We start from the raw sequence: 25,818 nt of genomic DNA, 5'->3' as shown, positions 1-25,818 counted from the left end.
GTAATACCTAGAAACCAAATCAGGGACTGATTCTTGAGAGAGTTTACCTTTGATTCTTACATGACATGGCAAGTTGGCAACTAACTCTAGATAAGCTTAATCAAATTAAGTTGAAAAGTATTATAATGGCAAGCATAGATGCATATTCATATGACTTTTTTTTGCAGGATCACCATCTAGAAGTATTGCAAATGAAAAATCATTTTATCAGAAACTTCAAGCCAAGTTTTCTTCTTGTTTATTATTTTCTTTCATTCATTTACTAGAAAAACCTCCCTCATCCATCCAATGCTTGAATCATAGTTGATCTACTCTAGTACTTAAATCTTAGATCAAGGGTGCGATCTGCATATTCCGGAGGGAAAAGAACTGGAGAGTCCTCCAAAAGATCATTTTCAGTTTACTTAGACTGAGTCTACTAGAATGTCGTCACAGCCCTGTTCTTTAGTTCAAGGGGCAAAGTTTAGGTGTTATTCAGACAGCTTCAAGGTTCTTCTGGTACAAGTTTCCACAGATAGATCCTTACTTATATATATATATATATATATATATATAGTGGCTAATCAGTTCCAAAATATTGATTTGGAGACTTTGTATGATGCTTGCTTCAAGCATTATCAAAATTCAGAAACATATCCCAAATGCTTTGTGACATTAACATTAACTCAATTAGCCTACCCAACCTTGTGACATCTCCGGCAATTTATCTGAACAAAGCTATCACAAGGATGACATCCGAGTTCTCATCTTCTTGTGAAGCTGAAAACAATGTTTTTAAATTTCTAATTATCATTACCCTTTCTTGCCCATGCTGTTCCTCTACTTCAGCAAGCCATTCCTATAACTAAAAAATTATTTCCACAAGCATACCCAAAGATAAATAAATTCCCAAAATCCATGATACATCAAGAATGTGACACGTTATGTGAGATTTCCTTTGCTGAGTGACTTGTTTTGGAACTAGCTTGTTCACTTAGGATATGAAATTCTAGCTGAAAGCTTGTTTCTACTTATATTCAGACAATGAAATTTAATATGAGATCCGTGAAATGGGTTAGTTACCTCAAATACAAGACTGCCAAAGATGGTGAATCCAATATCAGCAAATAGGCCTCTTGCACCATCAACTTTATAGTGGAGTTGTGACTTCCCACCCGGACCACAACCCGCCAAATCAATATACTCAATCACTGCAAGACAGGCTTATAATATTGCCAGTCTATTTGTACCATTGACAGGGAAAAAAGTTGAAAATAAAGGGTTTTTGTAAAGAGTTTTCGATCTCAAACCTGTTCGTATGACAAAGGAAAAGCTCTTCTATTAGCCACAACACGATCTTTTCATCTTATACAGTTTCCCATGTTTACCTCTGAATCTTTACTCCTCAGAACATCCAGAGATCAGAAACTGGTTTGTGAATTTTAAACCTCCTTGTTATAAACCTTCTACCAACAGTAATTTTGAGAGCATCAAACTCATGGCTCATGCAACTTGGTCTGTAATTTTAATTGTATTACATTTCTGTTATACATGCAATTGCCATATTTAGTAATAGCTAATGCTGTATCCAGCGTATGATTCGTTTCAGCATATATTTTACCTATTTTGAGATGCCACAAATTGGTATTTTCAAACTTGCTCTGTTATAACTTTCAAACTGAAAGTTTGGTTCATCTTTCTAGCCAACAAATAACAATACACCATCATGGTCTGTGAAACAGCTCTCAACCTATGTTTACCATCTTTTTCTTTTTTCCTATGCTATGCTGCTGTGTCTTCTGACACCTTCTTTTAAAATAAGTAGGACAATAAAAAAGCTATGAACAAGAAGAAAACACACATTTCTGAGGTCCAAAACATCAAATTATATCTATTTTTTTCCACAATTTAGCAATGGAATATAGTGTGGTAATGGATTTAAGATAACATAATGAATAACAATATTCAAACAAAGGAAAATCAAGAGATACAATTGAAATACAAATTTTGGAACAAGTAGAGTACAATAGTGATCATTAAGAACCACTTTTGAGCCAAGGTTAGTCAGATTTTCTCTAATTGAATTAGATAACAGGGAGGAATTATGCTTGAAACAAATGGTTCTTGTAGCATAGGGTCCAATCTGAATCATCTGAACGAACAAGACCACCTCCATCGGTGCTTATGGACTCTGCACACGAACATGGTGGCTGTGAAGGGAGGCCATCCTTGGTTTTGCCACCTGTATCCTGTTCCTTCTTTACAAATTCAGTAGATCCAATACCATTAATTGAAATGTGATCAGTTGCGGCCTCAACGTTGAGCTGAGGACTCTTATGAGATTTTAAGCAATCAATATTGCAGACATTGCCATCGTCCTCTTCATCAGACAAGTATCTACAACAATCAAACTCATCCATCTCAAACATACGACTCATCAACCCTTCCCTCCAAGATATTCTCATCTGAGATTGTGATACATTCTCGATTGTAGAATTAGAAAACCAAGAATTCCGATCTTCCAAAATTTTGTGAAACTTGGAAAGATCGACTGAATTGGAAGGCATGGTCAGAGAATCAAACCGGAAACTTGAATTGGTTGGATCCCATACTGACGCATGGCTCATGGGAGATAAACTAGTCATCTGAAGCTGCTCAGCCACTGAATTGAGATCAGAATCAAAGTTACATTTCTTTCTCTTGCCATCTACTTGTGTCCCAGACGCACCGACTCGTCTATCACAGCTAGTATCAGATTGGGGAGTTTGAATTATATTTCCACTACCCAACGAGCCTATGGAGAATGGGGAATTCTCTCCATCAGTGAAATGTCGATTCTCCGTCTCTTCTTCTAAGGATGAAACAGGAAAGTTATCGCATAAAGGAGTTCCCAGAAATCCTTGAAACTGAGGGACAGGGAGCGCACTGGGAGAAAGCAAAGAAGCACTCCTCCTCCCAGCACTAACAGTAGAAATACTCCTGTTCGCACTGGTATTGCACAACTCCGGTGAAAAACCACCATAGCCAGATGAAGGTGAAGCAGGAGAGTTGTGTATGGCACGCTCCTCCAATCTCCTAAAACGGCGTGACCTGTTCCGAGAATTGTCCTTCTGACCCTCATCCTTCTCATCACAAGGTGATAAAAGCCAATGCATTGAAGCGTCAATAGGCAAAGGCAACATAGAAACATCAGAATTTTCGATAAGCCCTACATCATTCGCTTGTTTAATATCATCATCGCTATCAAAACTACCAAGAGCTTTAGCTTCTCCTCCTGCGAGTATCCCTCTAGGCCTACATTTCCTCTTGTCAGTAACCCCCGACACAACATGACCAGCACCGTAACAAGTAGCAGGAGTAATCGTTTCCACTGTCATCAACTTCATAGATGACCCACATTGTATCTCTGGTGATACTGAGGGCTGAACTGGAGGGGTCTTGGTATTGCTACTTGTCGAGTTTGACTCAGCTTTACCGTTTGATGATTTCTCATAACAATCATCATTCATAACCTTACCACCAACTCCTAAATTCAAACCAGACCCGCTTCCCACTTTACACAAAGGAGTCAAATTGGCTCCACTACCCTCACAAACTCCATCGATCATCACCTTTTTTAACTCTCCAGGCCCAGATTTCAGCTTATTTTTCACAAGACTGCCACTTGAATCCAAAAAGGAAGAGACTTTAGAATCACCAACTTCATTCCTAGAGGAAGCGCGTTTTTTACCAGATTGCCACTGGTATAGACATGGCGGGTGGTTTCTCTTCCCCTTCTCCACCTTTTTTGAAATGGGTTTCTCCTTCGTGGGTCTCATACTAGGAGCTGACTTAGGAGTTCTCGAGGGCTTTACTTTTGTCAGTCGTTGATTACTACTACTACTAAAAGGGGTTTTTGCAGAACTGGAAGAGGAAGAAGAGTGAGAGAGAAAGAACCTGAGACAGCCCCTAGGAGCTTCAATGGAGGATAAAGAAGAAGCATTGCTGCTATTGTCAATGCTGGTGGTGTCAATGCCACCATTGTTGAGATCTTGAAGTGCGTTTCTTCTAAAACTTGGCTGATGATGCTGCTGTTTCTTTCTCCTTCGAATCTTGGTGGGTTGTTCTGGTAATGCTGCAGATGGGCATTTTTGGTTGTGGGTTTTTGATGATGATTGGTTCATTTGGTAGGAGAATGGATTAGAGATAGTGCAATCTGTGATCTAATCCTAAAGAGGGAGAAAGTGAATAATGATGATGACTTGTTTGATTTGAAATTAAGAGGGAGGAGGAGTTTTGACCCCCCTTTTGAGTTTGCCCTTGCTTCTCTTATATTCTACTGAAATACCACTGGATTAATTAGAGGTTAAATGGGCCCTACATTGTTTAATTCAAACCATAATCACATTGGGTTAATTTGATACAAAATTGTTTAGATGTTCACAAGAGTTTAAGCAACAGCGCCAAATAAATTATTTATTATCAAAATAATTATTCTTTAATGGATTTGAAGAACTCATTTTATGCAAAATTAAATAATTTCTTCATATTAATTATTTATTATTTCTTTCTCTTTTCAATCATCCATTTCATAGTTCTGGTGTATAATAATATTATTTCCGTACTTTTTATTTATTCTTTCTTAATTATATATATAGTTGATTTTTTGAGCGTTGGATAATGAAATATTTATGATGAAATGGATTCTTCCACAAGTATCGAAGATGTTGAAGTTTTTATTTATGGCGTGTCTATTCCTTCTCTCAAGACGATTACTGAATTCTCAATATAAATTCATGAAAGTCCCTGGCCATCTTTATCTTCCACAGGACCCTTTAGGCTCCCTTATAGATTCATATATAAGGCCTCTTTTCATCTCTTCAGACCCACAAAGCTCAGGTTCTTACTGCTTTCAAATTTGTTTCTGCTTTCCTGTTTCTTACCTTCATCTCAGAATATAACACCATTTCTCCCAGAATATGAATCAACCAGAGGCTGCTAGAGTGAAGCTAGAGCTGTCAAACCTGTGAAGGGACTGAAAAATGTTGTGGTTAAACAGAGGGGTCTGGAAATAGCAAGTGTGGTTGGAAAGCCTTTGTTCACTGAAAAATTATCAACTCCTCCAAGTGGAAGACTTCAATTTCCAAGAATTTGTGTCCAAGTGAATGGTCATTCGGAGTTACCATCTGATGTTCTTGTTGAAGATGAGCATAGTTTCTATAGAGTAGGTGTTGAGTATGAATGAAAACCTCCCAGATGCAAGTATTGTAAATGTTTAGGAATATATAACACATGGCAATAGAAATATTCGTCAATACTGATACATACCTTCAACTATCTTTAATTAGAGACACAAGGAGGAGGTATCACAGTGACGGCACCAGGTTTTCAAAAGTACCTGGCTGTGTATCTAAGAATAATGCTTCGACAAACAGCAATGAACATGATAGAAGTAAAATGCAGGTGTTAAAAAAGTCATTCATGAGAAACTGCAACCACTTGTTTTCCAATATTGCGGCCTGCAAAGAGTCCAGTTAGAGCTGCCGGAGCATTTTCAAGGCCTTCTGCTATGTCTTCCACGTACACAATCTTTCCTCGTTTGATGTAAGGCAGAACCATGTCTAGATATTTTGGGAACAGGTGAAAGAAATCATAGACCAAGAACCCTTCCATATGAATGCGTTTCGGCACAAGATGCATCAAGTTATGAACACCTTCCGGATGCTCGAGATTGTATTGTGAGACCATTCCACAAACAGAAATTCGCCCACGGACCCTCATGTTGAGCAGGACTGCATCAAGCATTTTTCCTCCAACATTTTCAAAGTAAATATCAATGCCATCAGGAAAGTACCTGCCAAATGATGGAGCCAATTTGGTTTTTAGATTTTACCCTCAAATAACTTGAAGGGGAAATGTCAAAAAGAAAAATATTTTGGTTTACCAACTGAATAGATTAGCAGCACCATAGAAATTTCAACTGCCTAGGTTACCTATGCTGACTAAAAGCCGTAAACATCAAAAAATAGACTCCCTTGCACCACTGGAATATCATATGAATCCCTTACCATGGCCTAGTGAATAGGAATTTCAAGGCAATAAAGCAGACCATACAAAATCCACCACCTCTTTCTTTAACCACTTTAAGATGCCTTCTTTCACAGCTTGAAACAGATGTTACAGGTTTTTTTTCCTAACATCTTTGATCTTACAGCTCTATACAATTTTTTTTAGTAGGGTTCCATTTTACCACCACAGGTCCAGTTTAAGCAAATTGTACCGCTAACCTTTTCAAAGCTGCATCCAAGTCCAGCTCTTCTTTGTAGTTGAAAGCATCATCAAAGCCAAACTTATTCTTCAACAAATCAACCTTATATTACAGAAATGAGAGGAGGACAGGAGAAATGAAGGTCAAGAAAACAAAAATAAAAAAGAAGATAATTCATGAGATTGCTTGCTTCACTTTGACAGAAGAATAAACACTAGGATGACAATTATCTATTTAACTTCCATGACACAAAGGGAGAGCCATTTGATCCTCTGATAACTTGCAAGTTCACCTACTTTGTCATGCACGAAAAAGGAAAGCATATACAATATTGGAAATAGTAACGGGAAGCCCAGGGAGTTGATGCAGACCATGAAAATATGTATTCAGAACAGATATAGGACAGAATATAGAACTACTCAGCACCATATCTCTCACTTACTGAACTACATGCTATCCATGTTTTCCCCTAAAATTCAGACTGAGAGAAAAAAATAAAGTAAAACAATATCCTTGTCCAACAAAATTTTATCCCTAGATGCAGTCAAGATTTTTTACAAGCTTCTAACCATGAAATAGACAGAGTATTGTAAAAGGAACTGGATGTCTAGATACCTGTTCATTGCAACTTCCAAGCAATGGAACGACAGAAAATTCATATGCACAAAAGGACTAACCTTAAAATTTCCTACGGACAAAAGGATGTAAAATCTTTGTCAAATTCTGGTGTTTTCTGTAAGTCTTGTGTTTTCTAGGCTATTCAGATGTTGTTTTTTGGAAACTGATTAGAATGCATTTACTTGTAGGCTACTTACGAACTTAGATCCTCATTGGTACATTATTAGAAGAGTAAGCTTTCAAGAGAAGAATATGTTTGGATGCAAGAAACACCCCCTGTTTCATGGTGCCTAAGATTTGTGTGACACTGAAATTCCCAGGAACCTATTGAATAGAACATTCATGTACCATCTTTCTTTGGCTCTTTCAGTTAATATATTTTGCTTGCCATTTGGCAGCTTTCGACCAGCTTTCTAAATAGCAATGAGTGTTTGTCTTTTGTATAATAACTTATTCTTCAAGCAGGTTTGCAATTTCAAGTTTTATTGTGTTCCAGACTTTGAAAAGCAACAGCGTCAGATTAGACCGAGAAGCAGTGCCAAATAAAATAGGAAAAACACAAATAACCATAAACATTCACTAAGGAGACATACCTTGTCTTTGCTTCCAGCACTTCCAACAACATAGCAACCTAACAACTTTGCAAACTGCCCAACAAGCTGACCAACTGCACCAGAGGCTGCTGAGATGAAAACAAACTCCCCTTTCTTAGGAGAGCATATTTCATAGAAGCCAGCATAAGCAGTCAAACCCGGCATTCCTAGAAGAAGAAATCATAATGGAAACCAATGATAGTTACAGTAATATCTAAGTGTGTTTGGGCACACGGTGCAAACTGCGTTCCTAAAAATTTTGACCATGCCGAATGATTAATCAAGACAAAGAAGCATCTGAAGAGGAAAAAGGCAAGCATGTCTACTCTCAGGACACAACACATCACATTTTAGCCAACAAATTAATATCCTGACATGACTAGAAGAATCAATAACAGCCCTACACCATGCACACTATAAGAAGTGGGTCTCATTTCTCTTGAGCCACATATCATCATCAACAAAATCATAAAAGATGTAAACTTCCCACACCCCATTCAATAACTCGAACTTTACCGAGTTCTAAACACAATAGTTTGGTTTTCTAGAATTCTCAAAAAATCAAACAAAACATTAAAAATTTCAATCAATTTATTAGCACAAACAATGATCTGATTTCATAAATAGAACAGTTACAAAAGCCGAAAAGGCTTACCAAGAATTCCAATATAATAGGAAAGGGGCACATCTTTGTCATGGATTTTAAATAGTGTCTCTGTTGCTGTAATCAGACTGTACTCTTCCCATCCAGTCATTCCCCAAATGTAGTCACCCTTTTTATAATCCGGATGCCTTGAATCCAAAACTTTAGCCACTCCACGCCCACTAATAGGCTACATTCATGCAAATTCGAAGCAAAAAAATGTTACATCTTACTTCAGTAACACACAAACAACAAAATCTATTAGTTTATGAGCTGAAGTAAGCTATTATCTCCATAATTTCCATCCACTTCAAAGCAAGTAAATTTACACAAAAAATCCACAAAAGCTACAGCTTCATTGTATAATTAAGAACAAAACCATGTTACAAAATTAATTACAAAAAAACTCAATTGCTGAAAAAAATTGAAAAATGCAATCTTTACTTCAAAACATGCTAAAAGCAAGAGAAACAGTGATAAAACTCAAATGGATCTAAGGTAACTCACCGAGCCAGGCTTCAAGGGAGAAATATAAGAGCCCTGAAAGTTTCTCATTCGGTTTCTCATGTAAGGATCACAAGACAAGTAAAGATTTTTTACAAGAACACCGTTAGTACAATCTTCTGGGACCTTGAGTGTGATAGTACTGGTAGTGATGTACATGTCTGACTCTTTAAGAACACCAGGCACGTAGTCCTTGAAGATCACTTGCTTGTTGCTCACCACTTCACCATCATCACTCTCCATTTTTCACTTCACAGTTGTTGCTTCAGTTTGTCTCTGTAGTGTAGACAGAGGAGAGTGGTTTGTTCCTGGATAACGTGGACGACTGGTCATAGGAGTGATGTTTTAGGTGGGCGATCTTAAGGATAAGTTATCTTATGAGTCCCTAATATTTGGCTGTTTGACTTGACAGTTTAGTCTTTAATTTTCTAGACATTATTTTGAATTTTATATATAGCTTGAACCCTATTTTGGACTAAGGGATTAACTTAATAATTAAAGAGTATATTTTCTTTCTTCATTTCTTGAGTTTAAATTTATTAAACTTCTACCGTATCAAGTTCGTAACAAATTATAAGAATAAAAAGTAACCTTTACTAGAAAAGCAAAAGAAATGAGTGTAAATTTGTGATTGCGGCAGTTTTTTTTTTGTTTATGATTTGAAAATAAATGATTAAAAAAAGTTATATATATATTTTAATTAATATAGAGTTTTTGATGAGATTTAAGCAATAAACAAACATTTTTAAATATACAATGAAGATAAAATATAAATCATACAATGTTGCTTATAATATATTTAATTAGAAGTGAGTTTCCTTATGTTTGGTATTGTGGTAATTTTTATAGTTGTGGTTTAAAAAAAGTTGTTTTATAAAAATTATTTTTAGTTAAGGTTAGTTTGGTAGTTATATATGTTTGGTTAAAACTATAGTTGAAATTGTGATTGAACAAAAAGTAATTTAATGTGTTTCATTAAGAATGCTTTTCAAATTGAGGTTATAAAATAATTAAAAAATATATATATATATATATATTAATATTAATGGTTTTTAATGCAAATGTTATGTCATCAAGCGATCTCCGTCTAATTTATGTAGTATTATTGAATAATGTTAAACATTAGTTTTTTTTTTGAATAAAACACAATTAAAAATAAAAATAAAAATTAAATTTTGTTTTTACCGAATAGAATTTAGTTTAACGCATTTAGTTTTGGACCGAATCCGGTCCGGCCTGAACAGTAGAGAGTGTCTCCACTATTTACTCAAGTGAACAATGAAGAATGAATTAATTTACACTCACTGTGTGGGAAAGAAGTTGTATTACAGGAACACAACGAGAAATATGCAATTTCTACTTCAACAACACAAGGTTCTCAACACAAATAATGATAGAGCCCACACATAAAAATTACACTTGATTTTATAACTAAACAATATATTGCAATTGTTAAATAATAAATGTTGTCGTAAATGCTTAGGCAAACCGGCTCTAAGTGTTTTTTAAAATTGCTTTACCTTTATAGAATTATTAAATTAATATTATTTTAATTGTATTTTATAATTGTAATGCGGTGATATTTAAAATAAATTTAAATTAATATATTTTAAAAACACGCGCTACGTCATCAAACAGGTGTGAGACAAAGTCGAATGAATATCAAGTAATAATTTATTTATTTATTTGTTCTAAGATAGAGTATGGTCATCACATGCACTTCACTCGATGCTTCCCATCATCCCCCCTCCATGTTCCGCGTTTCCACCTCCACTCGTTTGCGTTAAACTGAGGCTTTGTCTTTGTACTTCTGATTAGTTAGCGTTGAGCTTAGGCTTTGTACTTGGTTTTCCTACCCGCCAACACCTACCGGCTATATATACATGTGCGTGCATGGTAGGGAGCACATCTTTGATTCCAGATCCCACTTTCGTCTAGCCTTTCTATTTTCCAACGCTACTTGAATATTCAGATTGCATAGGAGGATGGAGTTGAAGTTCGTAGAACCTGTGGCCAAGAATGGAAAGGAATTGGCCCTCGTTAATGAAGAGGATGTTGCGTCGGAGTTTAAAAGATGGGAAAACGCTGTGGTTGCTTATTTTCCTGGCCATGATTCAACCTTCGGACCACCTTCTTTCGGCAAGTTTATCAACAATTTAATCGACTCGGAGTGGAGAAAATATGGGAATGTTAAGGTATATTCTAAAGGGTCAGGAGTCTTTGTCTTGGATTTTGAATCTGCTCGTGGCAAGGAGTTGGCATTGAGTGAGGGTCCAAGGTTTTATGATGGTAGTAAACCTTTTATTTTAAAGCCATGGAGTCGTGATATGAGCTTGGAAATCAAAGAGTTGAAGTCTGCACCGATTTGGATTAAGTTACCGAATCTGAGGTTGCATCTGTGGTCTCCTGAGGCACTTGGTAAGATTGCAAGTCTGGTGGGCAGACCTTTGTTTGCTGATACAGTGACAGCATCAAGAGAGACGTTATGCTTTGCAAGGGTTTGTGTCGAAGTGGATTTTGAGAAGATGTTACCTGATTCAGTCACCATTGAGGATGACAAGGGCTACAGCTATGATCAAAAGGTTGAGTATGAATGGCAGCCCACATCTAGATGCTCCTATTGTCTGCACCTTGGGCATTCTGATTCTTGTCCAAGACGCAAAACGATTTTCCCGTGCCCGTTCTGTTTGGGACAGCACACGGTGCTGCAAATTCTTCGTCTACGACAGCATTCGGTTCAACTCCTGCAATGTCCGGTGATGAAGCCCCGGTGTTTGGTGCAAACTTTTCGTCCACTCCAGCATTTGGTTCAACTACTGCTTCAAAATTTGGTTCCACTCTGCTTAGTACTACTGCTCCTGGTGCTACCAGTCCAGAGGATGATGCAAGGACTTGTTAGTCTACTCCAGCGCATATTTCAATTTACCAATCTCCAAGCACAATAATTTGATTTTGAAACCTATTTATTATCTCAAAACAGTGTTCTGAATTTCATAAACTGAACCAATCGTGGTCATGAATTGCGATTAGTGTCTATGTTTCTGTAATAAGACTATGTTGTTCTTGAAATTTGTATGTCTTGAATCCAATCCTTTAGCAACTCCTCGCCCACCAGTAGGCTGCATTTGCATGATTTCAAGCATCCAAGTGTCGTCACCAATTAATTCAGTAACTACACAAAAACACGTAAGAAACCCAATCATTCTACAACATGAATTCATCTAGACTCTTTAAAATTACCACCTTCTTGACTCTTAGCCATTTCAGTCCTGTAATTTGACACACGACTTGCATAAGAATCCGATAGTTTCACTTCAATGTAGCGTTAAAATCAATCCCATGTCACAAAACGGCGTACAGAATCCAAATTTTTACTTGAAAGGCAATAGAAACAGAGATGTCACATTTTGCAAGTTTTCTAGCACAGTATCATATCAAAAGGGAAACTGCAGTTCACACTTGCCAGCCATGTATGTATTTTAGTAGCACTACAGTAACCTAACCTTAACAAAGATGCAATTCAGACGAAAAAGAAGAATAAAAAAAGCTAACCATGAATTCCAGTATAATAGGAAAGAGTCACATCTGTGTGTTGAATTTCGGACAGTCCCTTTGTTGCTGTAATGAGACTATACTCTTCCCAACCAGTTACTCCCCAAACCAGGTCACATTTCTTGAACTCTGGATGCACTGAATCCAAAACTATAGCCACTCCATATCCAATCAAAGGCTGAATATTTTCAAACAGACACAAGCATTAGCTCAGGAAATAAGACCATTGCATGGAAAATTGAGCTAAAGTCATCAACAACCCTATTCTCAATTGTATTGATCACATAAAATCTTTTCAATGAAATGCTAGATAAACAGAATGAAGAAGGTATGAGTGACTGACCAAACAAGGCTTGTAGGACTCAGCATAATATCCTTCACGTTTTAGCATTCTACCTCTCATGGCTGGATCTCACGACAAATGCAGATTCTTGACTAGAATCCCAGGAGTTCCTTCTGGTACCTTAAGTTTGATGGTACCGGTAATCAAATACATGTCTGAATTCTTAGGCAGACCAGAGAAGACATAGTCTTTCAATATCACCTGCTTGTTACTTTTCCGTCACAACTCATCACATTATCTGCCAATATAATGTCAAGTTCTGATAAGCAGGCTTTGTCACATCAGGGTAAATGCTGCATTTTGTACCTACTCATGATGTCCTCATCCCAGCTCAAGAAAGGAACCTGTTGGCCTGCATTTAAGAAGATCATCGAGGGAAACAACATGATGGGCAGGATTCTTGTGTTAAAAACACAAAATGAGGAAATTACCTTCACAACAGAAGTCTGTTAAAATCATCCAACAGCATGTACTAGACTTGAAGGACAACTTCAAAACATAAAAGATACCAAAATGAATGAGAGATAACCTTGATGACGACACCATTAACTTCGAATGACTTCGTATCTTGGACCCTCTGAAGTACAGGGAAGAAAAGACTAACTTATAACAGACCAAACTGTTCTAGCGGTCCACAACTGAACCTATAATACAGAAATTTTATTCTTGAGAAACTATAATAACTTTCTTTCCATGATTTCTGCCAGTAAAAAGTCCTTCCAGAGCAGCTGGGCAGCTATCAAGGCCTTGAGCTATGTCTTCCACGCACGCTATCTTTCCTTCTCTGATATAAGGGAGCATGAAGTCCCAGAACTTGGGAAAAAGATGAAAGTAGTCAAAGACAACAAATCCTTCCACACGAAGCCGCTGGTAGATGATGCACATCAGGTTTTTTATGCCTTCTGGATCATCGAGTGGGTATTGTGAAACCATTCCACAGAGAGCAATGCGTCCATGGAGCCTCATGTTTAATAGAACTGCATCAATTATCTTTCCACCAACATTATCAAAGAAAATGTCAATGCCTTCAGGAAAGTACCTGGAATCAATCAGAAAGCAGTAGCAAAAAATTGTAGACTCAGAATTTGAAGCTGGCAGTACTTGTCTGTCCAGAATGAGAAGGTGGCACTTTTTTCCCCTTCATTGAAAATGGACTTGGAGATAGCCCACCATCATCTTCAATTCATGCATGCTATAGTATTATCTTCAGAATTTACTGCTATCAGGACAAGATGGATGTCTTTTTTCAATTGGACTGAATCTACATTAATCATGGACTTGCAAATTAAGCTAAACTAAAGCAAAACCTGACCTCTTCAATGCTGCATCCAAGTTTTTCTCTTCCTTGTAATTGAAAGCGTCGTCAAACCCTAACTTGTTCTTCAACAAATCAACCTTAACAGAAATTCAAAAAATAAATTGAAAAAACAAAATGAGATTTCTTATTGAAACTTGGGTACATTTTCAAGATGAAAAGAAGGAAAGTGAAGACAACAAAGCTGTTCCTATTCTAAACAAAAATTCAAATGCTAAACTATCTTCCTTGTGCTTCAACATCTTTCTCTGTTTGGAAATCACAAGGAGTTATGTTCTCTGTTGTACGTTAGTCCCAAATGAACTGACCTTTTCTTTACTTCCAGCACTACCAACAACATAGCAACCCATCAATTTTGCTAGCTGCCCAACAAGCTGGCCTACAGCACCAAATGCTGAAGAAATGAAAACATTTTCACCTTTCTTTGGTGCACAAAATTCATAGAAACCAACGTAAGCAGTCAAACCAGGCATACCTATGGAGAAAACACAGAAACACAATTAGTTCCCAAACATTTCAACAAGTTTCTTAGATTTTGCTTCTGTATGAACTTACCAAGAACACCCAAATAGTAAGAGAGGGGCACATCCGTGTCTGGTATTTTAAAGAGGGTTTCAGGTTCTGTAATCAGACTGTATTCTTCACTTCCAGTTGTTCCCCAAACAAGATCACCCTTTTTGTAGCCAGGGTGTCCGGAGTTCAAAACCCTACCCACTCCATAACTGGTGATCACCTGCATTAGTTTTCAAGCAGGAAACTTTTGTCCTAGAATCCTGAGATTTCTCTTCATTTCATAGAAAATGTAATTAAAGAGGATAGCATCACTTACAGAGCCAGGAGGATAGGAAGAGAAGACAACAGGGTTTTCGATATTTCTTGATCGAATATACTGATATGGCTCAATGGACAAGTAAAGAACCTTGACAAGAACTGTGTTTGAACCTTGTGGAACTTTCAACACCACAGTTTCAGTTGTGACATGAAGGTCTGATTCTTTGGGCAAACCATTGATGTGATGTTTCAGCAAAAACTTCTTGTTTCTCACCTGTACAGTTTCACTAGAACTACCACCATCTGTGTCCATGGCTGACAATATTAAAGACAACTTCAGCTACTGCTCGATCTTGGAAACCAGACAAGAAAGAGAGCCTGCCATGTTATAGCAACTTGACTAAACCAATCATACATGAAGAAAAAGTGTCAGCAGCTTTCAACATCATGAATGTCGTACAATCTAAGAACACATGCCATTTTTTAGATACGTGGCTTAAATTTTGGCTAGGAGTCAAGTGGATTGATAGAGAAATATTGGCTTGGTGTCAAAGATTAAGCAATTGGGGACAAGGTCACGAGAGTGATCATAAACCATTAGAGCAAAGTCCATTACACTATATCGATCATGGCCAGTTTTAGTGTTCAAGGTCTATTATATGTTGGGTTCTATCGACTTATACAGGCCTTTCCCCCTTCCATGGAGGATTAATTTGGGTTTGTCTAGCTAATAATTTTAGATTATAACTTGCTGTGCTTTTATACGAGTGTTAGATTTCTTTTGTTTTCTTTGTTGGGTTATGCCCAAACCAAAATAATAACCCTTTTCTCTCTTCTCTTTTCTTTCCCTTTTAATTGTTTGTTCAATTATGGCAATTTACAACATATATATATCTAGTTATGGAAATGCATTTAGCCTCGGGTTTGATATTTTTATTTTTTATAAAAAAATTATATATATATATATATATATAGATTTTTTATTTATTTTTATAACTAAATTTTTTAAGTGCAAATAAAAAAAAATTTATACATACATGTAATAAAATAAATTAAGAATTATGTATGTTAATAAATTAAAAATAAAAATTAAAAAATTAAGAGATAAATATAAATCAAGATATTTAATCTTGCAAGATGAGATATTTACTTGGTTGTGTTTGCTAAATTTATCTAATTAAAATATTTTTTTATTCAATCAAACAATAATAAAAATAGACACAAACATTAAATTATTTGAATAAAATAAAAGAAAAAACATAATATGCAAGATTACATATATTATAAATATTATCTGAAAATAAATAATTTTTATTTTCATAAATAAAATTCATCTATACAAAAGATAAAAACAAGAAAATTATAGATGAATAAAAAAATCACTTCAAAAATTAAACACATACAACATAATTTTATAAAAATATTTATCCAAAAAAAAGTTAAATAAGCAAATAAAAAAAAATCATAGATGAGCGATATTAAAAAACTAACCAAAAAATAGCCTAGGCGCGTAGGCATTGCAAGGAAAAGCCCTAGCATATAGGTGGGCCTTCAAGCCTAAGCCCGCTCACCCATTTAAAAAAAAATTATAAAGGGACAGACAACGTGTAATCCACCCTTTTTTTTTTTTAATAAAATACATAAACGAAGTGTTGCCTACAAGCCTAGTTTCTGGTCACCATAATGATGCTCAGAAAGTTAGGGGAGCATTTCTTGTGGGAAAAAAACCCAATTTTAAGCCATTTTAACAAAAAAAAAAAAAAAAAAACACCTTACTAACATTCTTGAAACACTCACAACCCAAACCATCAACTCAAAACACCCAAAAAAGGATCTAAAAACTCATAATTAAACTGGTTTAGATTTATCTTTCTTGGCGTAGATCTATCTTTTCATTAAATATTGAGAAACCAAAAAACTACCATTAAACCCCTCTCATCTCATGGAACTCGTAAACACAAAAAAACCTGTTTTGGTGGTCAGAAATGGCTTGAACGATGTTTTTTTATTTTATCACTAGAATTCAACAACCCTTCTCTCCCTCCTCTCTTTAATTAAAGATTGAAAAATAATATAAATAAACTTTAGTACCAAAATTGAATTTTTTAAATTTCAAGGGATCTAAATTGTATAACTTGTGTTATTTTGAAAGTTTAAGGATCTAAATATAATTTTCTTGAAATTTATGGCACGCTATCTATGTTTAATGTTTTTATTATTATTATTATTATGGCTCATTTTCTTCCAATTTTACCTTTGACTAGAAAATCTAAAGCAATTGGCTTTAAATTAGGATTTAAAAGTCTAAAATTCAAGGACTGAAATGAATTACTAAGAAGTGCATAAGAATTCCACAATATTTACCCATCCTTTTTAGTTTTATATACTTTATAGTAATAAGAAGTGTCAAAGACTCGTGTGTGTGATATTTGAAAGGATCAACTTATAAGTTGGCAGGTTGACATGGTTTATTCTAAAATTACATTATTTAAGTTTTTTTTTTCAAAATAAATTTTAATAAACTAAAACAATATATATTTTTTTTAAATTTTAGAATTGACTTAACCTGGTTTTATCTAATGCGCGAAAAATACCTACAATTAATCGATGCAAAAACAACAACCATAGCTTGTTATAAAATAAAAAATATTTTTTAAAAAATACCCACAACTATAATATCAAGTTACATTAAATTTACATTAAAATATTTATGTAAATATTTTAAATTTACACTTGAGATACATTCACTAGAATCCGGGGCTTTTTAACTTTGTTTTTGAAACTTTAGAAAGCAGGCAGCGAGTTTTAGACCAAGCTCCTTGGTTTTTTTGAAGTGAAACCTATCAATCATTTTGAAGCCTTGGAAAACTCATCTGAGTTTGAGAAAGCAATATTCTCTGCCTACTTGGATCAAATTAAGCGACTTGAATATGCATTTGTGGCCTTCTCCTCAGGCTCTTGCTCCGATAGCAAGTGTGATTGGAAAGCCTTCGTTCACTGAAAAAATTATTAACTCCTTCAAGTGGAAAGACTTCAATTTCCAAGAATTTGTGTCCAAGTGAACGGTCATTCGGAGTTACCATCTGATGTTCTTGTTGAAGATGAGCATAGTTTCTATAGAGTAGGTGTTGAGTGTGAACGAAAACCTCCCAGATGCAAGTATTGTGAATGTTTAGGAATATATAACACATGGCAATAGGAATACTGCTTCGACAAACACGCAATGAACATGATCGAAGTAAAATGCAGGTGTTAAAAATGTCATTCTCGAGAAACTGCAACCACTTGTTTTCCGACATTGCGACCTGCGAAGAGTCCAGTTAGAGCTGCCGGAGCATTTTCAAGGCCTTCTGCTATGTCTTCAACATACACAATCTTTCCTTGTTTGATGTAGGGCAGAACCATGTCTAGATATTTTGGGAACAGGTGATAGAAATAATAGACCAAGAAACCCTCCATATGAATGCGTTTCTGCACAAGATGCATCAAGTTATGAACACCTTCCGGCTGCTCGAGATTGTATTGTGAGACCATTCCACAAACAGACATTCGCCCACGGACCCTCATGTTGAGCAGGACTGCATCAAGCATTTTTCCTCCAACATTTTCAAAGTAAATATCAATGCCATCAGGAAAGTACCTGCCAAATGATGGAGCAAATTTGGTTTTTAGATTTTACCCTCAAATAACTTGAAGGGGAAATGTCAAAAAGAAAAATATTTTGGTTTACCAACTAAATAGATTAGCAGCGCCATAGAAATTTCAACCACCTAGGTTACCTATGCTGACTAAAAGCCATAAACATAAAAAAATAGACTCCCTTGCACCACTGGAATATCATATGAATCCCTTACCATGGCCAGTGAATCCGAATTTCAAGGCAATAAAGCAGACCATATAAAATCCACCAGCTCTTTCTTTAACCAGTTTAAGATGCCTTCTTTCACAGCTTGAAACAGATGTTAAAAGTTTCTTTCCTAACATCTTACTGCTATATACAATTTTTTTTTTTTTTTAGTAGGGTTCCATTTTACCACCACAGGTCCGGTTTAAGCAAATTGTACCGCTAACCTTTTCAAAGCTGCATCCAAGTCCAACTCTTCTTTGTAGTTGAAAGCATCATCAAAGCCAAACTTATTCTTTAACAAATCAACCTTATATTACAGAAATAAGAGGAGGACAGGAGAAATGAAGGTCAAGAAAACAAAAATAAAAAAGAAGATAATTAATGAGATTGCTTGCTTCACTTTGACAGAAGAATAAACACTAGGATGACAATTATCTATTTAACTTCCATGACACAAAGGGAGAGCCATTTCATCCTCTGATAACTTGCAAGTTCACCTACTTTGTCATGCATGAAAAAGGTAAGCATATACAATATTGGAAATAGTAATGGGAAGCCTAGGGAGTTGATGCAGACCATGAAAATATGTATTCAGAACAGATCTAGGACAGAATACAGAACTACTCAGCACCATATCTCTCACTTACTGAACTACATGCTATCCGTGTTTTTCCCTAAAATTCAGACTGAAAGAAAAAAAACAAGTAAAACAATATCCTTGTCCAACAAAATTTTATCCCTAGATGCAGTCAAGATTTTTTACAAGCTTCTAACCATGAAATAGACAGAGTATTGTAAAAGTAACTGGATGTCCAGATACCTGTTCATTGCAACTTCCAAGTAATGGGACGACAGAAAATTCATATGCACAAAAGGACTAACCTTAAAATTTCGTACGGACAAAAGGATGTAAAATCTTTGTCAAATGCTGGTGTTTTCTAGGCTATTCAGATGTTGTTTTTTGGAAACTGATTAGAATGCATTTACTTGTAGGCTACTTACGAACTTAGATCCTCATTGGTACATTATTAGAAGAGTAAGCTTTCAAGAGAAGAATATGATTGGATGCAAGAAACACCCCCCTTTTCATGGTGCCTAAGATTTGTGTGACACTGAAATTCCCAGGAACCTATTGAATAGAACATTCATGTACCATCTTTCTCTGGCTCTTCCAGTTAATATATTTTGCTTGGCATTTGACAGCCTTCGACCAGCTTTCTAAATAGCAATGAGTGTTTGTCTTTTGTATAATAACTTATTCTTCAAGCAGGTTTGCAATTCCAAGTTTTATTGTGTTCCAGACTTTGAAAAGCAACAGCGTCAGATTAGACCGATTTGTGTTTTTCCTGTTTTATTTGGCACTGCTTCTCGGTCTAATTTGATGCTGTATCTTTTTAAAGTCTGGAACACAATAAAACTTGGAATTGCAAACCTGCTTGAAGAATAAGTTATTATACAAAAGACTAAAAAGCTCTTTTCTAGTTAGAAAGCTGGTCGAAGGCTGCCAAATGGCAAGCAAAATATATTCACTGGAAGAGCCAGAAAAAGATGATACATGAATGTTCTATTCGATAGGTTCCTGGGAGTTTCAGTGTCACACAAATCTTAGGCACCATGAAAAGGGGGGTGTTTCTTGCATCCAAACATATTCTTCTCTTGAAAGATTACTCTTCTAATAATGTGCCAATGAGGATCTAAGTTCGTAAGTAGCCTACAAGTAAATGCTTCTAATCAGTTTCCAAAAAATGACGTCTGAAAACACAAGACTTACAGAAAACACCAGAATTTGACAAAGATTTTACATCCTTTTGTCCATAGGAAATTTTAAGGTTAGTGCTTTTGTCCATATGAATTTTCTGTCTTTCCATTACTTGCAAGTTGCAATGAACAAGTATCTGGTCATCCTAGTGTTTATTCTTCTATCAAAGTGAAGCAAGCAATCTCATTAATTATCTTTTTTTTTTTTTTTTTTTGTTTTCTTGACCTTCATTTCTTCGGTTCTCCTCTCGTTTCTGTAATACAAGGTTGATTTGTTGAAGAATAAGTTTGGCTTTGATGATGCTTTCAACTACAAAGAAGAGCTGGACTTGGATGTAGCTTTGAAAAGGTTAGCGGTACAATTTGCTTAAACTGGACCTGTGGTGGTAAAATGGAACCCTACTAAAAAAAAAAATTGTATACAGCTGTAAGATGTTAGGAAAAAAAAACCTGTAACATCTGTTTCAAGCTGTGAAAGAAGACATCTTAAACTGGTTAAAGAAAGAGCTGGTGGATTTTGTATGGTCTGCTTTATTGCCTTGAAATTCCTATTCACTGGGCCATGGTAAATGATTCATATGATATTCCAGTGGTGCAAGGGAGTCTATTTTTTTATAATAACTTATTCTTCAAGCAGGTTTGCAATTCCAAGTTTTATTGTGTTCCAGACTTTAAAAAGAAACAGCATCAGATTAGACCGAGAAGCAGTGCCAAATAAAACAGGAAAAACACAAATAACCATAAACATTCATCAAGGAGACATACCTTGTCTTTGCTTCCAGCACTTCTGACAACATAGCAACCTAGCAACTTCGCAAACTGCCCGACAAGCTGACCAACTGCACCAGAGGCTGCTGATATGAAAACAAACTCCCCTTTCTTCGGAGAGCATATTTCATAGAAGCCAGCATAAGCAGTCATGCCCGGCATTCCTAGAAGAAGAAATCATAATGGAAACCAATGATAGTTATGGTAATATCTATATCAGCAGTGTCTCACTCTAGTTGCCCTGAACCTTGTGAGGTTAAGAACAACAGCCAGTATCGTGAAATCATTTTCTGAGATCATTGACCATGCCCAATGAAGAATCAAGACAAAGAAGCATCTGAAGAGATAAAAGGCAAGCATGTCTACTCTCAGGATATAATGTATCACATTTTAGCCAACAAATTAATATCCTGACATGACTAGAAAATCAATAACAGCCCTACACCATGCACACTATAAGAAGTGGGTCTCATTTCTCTTGAGCCACATATCATCATCAACGTAATCATAACAAATGTAAGCTTCCCACACCCCATTCAACTCAAACTTTACAGAGTTCCAAACACAATAGTTTAGTTTTCTAGAATTCTCAAAAAATCAAACAAAAAATTAAAAAATTCAATCAACTTATTAGCACCAACAATGATCTGATTTCATAAATAGAACAGTTACAAAAGCCGAAAAGGCTTACCAAGAATTCCAGTATAATAGGAAAGGGGCACATCTTTGTCATGGATTTTAAATAGTGTCTCTGTTGCTGTAATCAGACTGTACTCTTCCCATCCAGTGATTCCCCAAATGAAGTCCCCCTTCTTATAATCCGGATGCCTTGAATCCAAAACTTTAGCCACTCCACGCCCACTAATAGGCTACATTCATACAAATTCCAAGCAAAAAAAATTTCACATCTAACTTCAGTGACACACAACCAACAAAATCTATTAGTTTATGAGCTAAAGTAAGCTATTCTCTCCATAATTTCCATCCACTTCAAAGCAAGTAAATTTACACAAAACATCCACAAAAGCTACAGACTTTCCACTTCATTGTGTAATTAAGAACAAAACCATGTTACAAAATTAATTACAAAAACTCAATTGCTGAAAAAAATTGAAAAATGCAATCTTTACTTCAAAACAGGCTAAAAGCAAGAGAAACAGTGATAAAACTCAAATGGATCTAAGGTAACTCACCGAACCAGGCTTCAAGGGAGAAAAATAAGAGCCCTGAAAATTACTCATTCGGTTTCTCATGTAAGGATCACAAGACAAGTAAAGATTTTTTACAAGAACACCGTTAGTACAATCTTCTGGGACCTTGAGTTTGATAGTACTGGTAGCGATGTACATGTCTGACTCTTTAAGAACACCAAGCACGTAGTCCTTGAAGATCACTTGCTTGTTGCTCACCACTTCACCATCATCACTCTCCATTTTTCACTTCACAGTTGTTGCTTCAGTTTGTTTCTGCAATGTAGACAGAGGAGAGTGGTTTGTTGATGGACAACATGGACGACTGGTCATAGGAGTGATGTTTTAGGTGGGCGATTTTAAGGATAAGTTATCTTTCCTAATATTTCTGTGTTAAATATACAAATACTCTCAAATATACGATGGGGTAAAACAAAAACCACACTGTGTGTATTAAATAATCAAACACTTTAAGAAATATAATATTAGTAGATAATCAACTATTTTGCATATATAATATCTTAAACTTTTGATTAAAAGATAAGAAGGTATCGAATCCTAAATATCGAGCGTGTTTTATAGCAATTTGCATGGTAAAACTGATGGTTTTACGCAGCTAGCATTACGTTGTTGATAGGATTATTTAAATGAATATATATATATATATATATATATATATATTATAAAATTATAAAATTGATAATTTTTTAAAATTTTTTTATAATGTTAATATGTTGATGATAAAAATAAAATAAATTTTTTTTTAATATATTTAAAATAAAAAAATATTTCAAAAAACCGGCTTGAAATATAATATCAACCACGATCTTAGTGAACAAACGGAATGTGAGACAAAATCAAATGACTATCAAGTAATAATTTATTTATTTATTTGTTTTAAGATAAAGAAGAGTATTGGGACCACACATCACATCATCCCCCATGTTCCACTCGTTTGCGTCAAACTGAGGCTTTGACTTTGTAACTTCGATTAGTTAGCGTTGAGCTTAGGCTTTGTGCTATGGTTATCCTACTCGCCAACACCTACCGACCTGAGTTCCTATATATACATGGCAGGGAACACATAGTCCCACCCACCTTGCAACATCTTTGATTCCAGATCCTACTTTCTTCTAGCTTTTCTATTTTCCTTGACATCTAGCCCTGTGATACGTATGTTCTTGAATTTCTTTGCGATCTGTTCCATCTCATCCCTTCTCTTCTCCTGAACATCAATCAAACTTCTTATCCCTTCTGTCTTGTCTTGTCCTGTCCTGGAACATAAATCAAACGCTACTTGAAATATTCAGGTTGCATAAGAGGATGGAATTGAAGTTCGTAGAACCTGTGGCCAAGAATGGAAAGGAATTGGCTAAAGTTAATGAAGAGGATGTTGCGTCGGATTTTAAAAGATGGGAAAACGCTGTGGTTGCTTATTTTCTTGGCCATGATTCAACCTTCGGTCCACCTTCTTTCAACAAGTTTATCAACAATCTAATCGACTCGGAGTGGAGAAAATATGGGAATGTTAAGGTATATTCTCAAGGGTCAGGAGTCTTTGTCTTGGATTTTGAATCTGCTCGTGGCAAGGAGTTGGCATTGAGTGAGGGTCCGAGGTTTTATGATGGTAGTAGACCTTTTATTTTAAAGCCATGGAGTCGTGATATGAGCTTGGAAATCAAAGAGTTGAAGTCAGCACCGATTTGGATTAAGTTACCGAATCTGAGGTTGCATCTGTGGTCTCCTGAGGCACTTAGTAAGATTGCAAGTCTGGTGGGCAGACCATTGTTTGCTGATACAGTAACAGCATCAAGAGAGACATTGCGCTTCGCAAGAGTTTGTGTCGAAGTGGATTTTGAGAAGATGTTACCTGATTCAGTCACCATTGAGGATGACAAGGGCTACAGCTATGATCAAAAGGTTGAGTATTAATGGCAGCCCACGTCTAGATGCTCCTATTGTCTGCACCTCGGGCATTCTGATTCTTGTCCAAGACGCAAAACGACTTTCCCATGCTCGTGCTGCAAGGAATATGGACGTTTCTGCTGTAAGCGAAGCTGTGGCCCTCCCAGGTTTCTGTTTGGGACAGCACAAGGTGCTGCAAATACTTCGTCTAAGACAGCATTCGGTTCAACTCCTGCAATGTTTGGTGATGAAGCCCCAGTCTTTGGTGCAAACTATTCGTCCACTCCAGCATTTGGTTCAACTCTTTCTTCAACATTTGGTTCCACTCTGTTTAGTACAACTGCTCCTGGTGCTAACAGTCCAGATGATGATGCAAGGACTTCAATGTCTACTCCAGCATTTGGTTCAGCGCTTGCTGCTGAATAAATTTCAATTTACCAATCTCCAAGCACAATAATTTGATTTTGAAAATTGTCGAAAAGAAAATAAGGAATTATTTTTTCAAACCTATTTGTTATCTCAAAACAGTGTTCTGAATTTCATAAACAGAACCTTAAGAATAGATTAAGGCCCATCTTGGACATGAATTGCGATTAGTGTCTGTGTTTCTGTAATAAGACTATATTGTTCTTGAAATTTGTATGTCTTGAATCCAATCCTTTAGCAACTCCTCGCCCACCCGTAGGCTGCATTTGCATGATTTCAAGCATCCTTCTACAACATGAATTCATCTAGACTCTTTAAAATTACCACCTTCTTGACTCTTGGCCATTTCAGTCCTGTAATTTGACACAAGACTTGCATAAGAATCTGATAGCTTCACTTCAAAGTAGCATTAAAATTAATCCCATGTCACAAAACGGCGTACAGAATCCAAATTCTTACTTGAAAGGCAATAGAAACAGAGATAAAACTCATAAAATTCTTTACAAGAATCCCATTCTTACATTCTGGTTCTGGGACCTCGAGTTTTATGGTACCTAGTTGTCACATTCATGTCTTATCTTTAAGATGACCAACCACATAGTCTTTAAAGATCACTCTCCATTGTTGCTCACTACTTCACCATCACTCTTCATTGCTTAATGTTAGATTTCCTGTTCCTTCCTGCACTCCCTCCCCTTGAATATTGCTTAGTTTCTTCAGAATATCAAATCCAGATATTGTGTAGTCCATGCTTGAACTAGAATATCTTAGTGGAATTAGTGCAAGACAATGTCTTACAATGAACTTTGATCTTTTGCCAGTACCTTCCTCTAAATTCCTCTTGGAAAGATGAGAAACAAGATCTTAGAAAACAACCACATCTAACAAAAACACTTTCAAAAAACCTTAATTACAATTTTTTTTGCAAGAAATGAGAAAAAGATTCAATCTTTACTTCAAAAATTCTAAAAGGGGAAAGAAAGAAACAAAACTCCAATGAGTGCGAACTTAACTGGCCATACCATGCTTAAAGAGAGGTGTTTTTGAGCCTTGGAGGTTTCTCATTCAGTTTCCCATGCAAGGATCACACGAGCAGAAGAGAATCTTGACAAAAACTCCATTAGTAACCTTCTGGGACCTCTGCATTGTTCACTGTTGCTTCATTCTCAGTGACAGAAGACAGAGAAGCATCGTGTTTTAACAGTTGACTTGCATAGACAACTTGCCATATGTGAATACTGAATGCAGTTGGCAGAGAGATTTGAAGTTTAAGTTGCATTTTAGTCTCTCTATTTTGAGGTGGTTTAAATTTGAATATCTCTGTGTTCTAAAACGTGGTTGCCATACCATTCAATGGAG

General features: G+C 36.0%; 4 protein-coding genes across 13 annotated transcripts; all 4 read right to left on the bottom strand.

Annotated features, from left to right (window-relative positions):
* Nucleotides 1-2,081: 2,081 nt before the first annotated feature.
* LOC118056073 (uncharacterized) lies at nucleotides 2,082-4,142 on the bottom strand. The gene has a single exon (XM_035068178.1). The coding sequence runs from the start codon at nucleotides 4,140-4,142 to the stop codon at nucleotides 2,082-2,084; it is 2,061 nt and encodes a 686-aa protein (XP_034924069.1).
* Nucleotides 4,143-5,221: 1,079 nt separating this feature from the next.
* Nucleotides 5,222-8,956, bottom strand: LOC118056095 (2-alkenal reductase (NADP(+)-dependent)-like). Its single transcript, XM_035068209.2, has 5 exons — nucleotides 8,588-8,956; nucleotides 8,093-8,270; nucleotides 7,438-7,604; nucleotides 6,246-6,328; nucleotides 5,222-5,812 (listed from the first exon to the last, which is right to left on the bottom strand). Exons 1-5 carry the CDS (start codon nucleotides 8,825-8,827, stop codon nucleotides 5,434-5,436), a joined length of 1,047 nt encoding a protein of 348 aa, XP_034924100.1. The 5' UTR covers nucleotides 8,828-8,956; the 3' UTR covers nucleotides 5,222-5,433.
* Nucleotides 8,957-11,529: 2,573 nt separating this feature from the next.
* LOC118056094 (2-alkenal reductase (NADP(+)-dependent)-like) lies at nucleotides 11,530-15,094 on the bottom strand. 9 transcript variants are annotated; one of them, XM_073405703.1, is made up of 9 exons: nucleotides 14,624-15,094; nucleotides 14,350-14,527; nucleotides 14,103-14,269; nucleotides 13,792-13,874; nucleotides 12,911-13,518; nucleotides 12,681-12,831; nucleotides 12,480-12,599; nucleotides 12,137-12,314; nucleotides 11,530-11,756 (listed from the first exon to the last, which is right to left on the bottom strand). In XM_073405703.1, the coding sequence occupies exons 1-5, from the start codon at nucleotides 14,876-14,878 to the stop codon at nucleotides 13,140-13,142; spliced, it is 1,062 nt and encodes a 353-aa protein (XP_073261804.1). In that variant the 5' UTR covers nucleotides 14,879-15,094; the 3' UTR covers nucleotides 11,530-11,756; nucleotides 12,137-12,314; nucleotides 12,480-12,599; nucleotides 12,681-12,831; nucleotides 12,911-13,139. The 9 variants fall into 9 exon arrangements, with proteins under 9 accessions (XP_073261804.1, XP_073261805.1, XP_034924098.1 ...); XM_073405704.1 differs by having other exon boundaries at nucleotides 12,480-12,717; nucleotides 12,786-12,831; XM_035068207.2 differs by having other exon boundaries at nucleotides 12,480-12,717; nucleotides 12,786-12,831; nucleotides 13,009-13,518.
* A 2,633-nt stretch (nucleotides 15,095-17,727) lies between these two features.
* Nucleotides 17,728-22,516, bottom strand: LOC118056096 (2-alkenal reductase (NADP(+)-dependent)-like). 2 transcript variants are annotated; one of them, XM_035068210.2, is made up of 5 exons: nucleotides 22,132-22,516; nucleotides 21,630-21,807; nucleotides 20,936-21,102; nucleotides 18,637-18,719; nucleotides 17,728-18,205 (listed from the first exon to the last, which is right to left on the bottom strand). In XM_035068210.2, exons 1-5 carry the CDS (start codon nucleotides 22,369-22,371, stop codon nucleotides 17,827-17,829), a joined length of 1,047 nt encoding a protein of 348 aa, XP_034924101.1. In that variant the 5' UTR covers nucleotides 22,372-22,516; the 3' UTR covers nucleotides 17,728-17,826. The 2 variants fall into 2 exon arrangements, with proteins under 2 accessions (XP_034924101.1, XP_034924102.1); XM_035068211.2 differs by having other exon boundaries at nucleotides 18,637-18,704.
* Nucleotides 22,517-25,818: the final 3,302 nt, after the last annotated feature.

This window comes from Populus alba, chromosome 17 (assembly GCF_005239225.2).
Source record: "Populus alba chromosome 17, ASM523922v2, whole genome shotgun sequence".
Classification (NCBI taxonomy): Eukaryota; Viridiplantae; Streptophyta; class Magnoliopsida; order Malpighiales; family Salicaceae; genus Populus; species Populus alba.
This window is presented reverse-complemented; position numbering and strand designations above follow the sequence as displayed.

Bases quoted from the DNA above. Each gene is read 5' to 3' on its own strand.
- LOC118056073 (XM_035068178.1), bottom strand. From the start codon at position 4,142: ATGAACCAATCATCATCAAAAACCCACAACCAAAAATGCCCATCTGCA.
- LOC118056094 (XM_035068204.2), bottom strand. From the start codon at position 14,878: ATGGACACAGATGGTGGTAGTTCTAGTGAAACTGTACAGGTGAGAAAC. The intron at 14,528-14,623 runs GTAAGTGATGCT...AAACTAATGCAG, and splicing joins CTTCCTATCCTCCTGGCTCT to GTGATCACCAGTTATGGAGT. The intron at 14,270-14,349 runs GTAAGTTCATAC...TTTTCTCCATAG, and splicing joins TTACTATTTGGGTGTTCTTG to GTATGCCTGGTTTGACTGCT.
- LOC118056095 (XM_035068209.2), bottom strand. From the start codon at position 8,827: ATGGAGAGTGATGATGGTGAAGTGGTGAGCAACAAGCAAGTGATCTTC. The intron at 8,271-8,587 runs GTGAGTTACCTT...GCATGAATGTAG, and splicing joins CTCCCTTGAAGCCTGGCTCG to CCTATTAGTGGGCGTGGAGT. The intron at 6,329-7,437 runs GTATGTCTCCTT...CTGTAATATAAG, and splicing joins GTGCTGGAAGCAAAGACAAG to GTTGATTTGTTGAAGAATAA.
- LOC118056096 (XM_035068210.2), bottom strand. From the start codon at position 22,371: ATGGAGAGTGATGATGGTGAAGTGGTGAGCAACAAGCAAGTGATCTTC. The intron at 18,720-20,935 runs GTATGTCTCCTT...CTGTAATATAAG, and splicing joins GTGCTGGAAGCAAAGACAAG to GTTGATTTGTTAAAGAATAA. The intron at 18,206-18,636 runs GTTAGCGGTACA...ATCATTTGGCAG, and splicing joins TTGGATGCAGCTTTGAAAAG to GTACTTTCCTGATGGCATTG.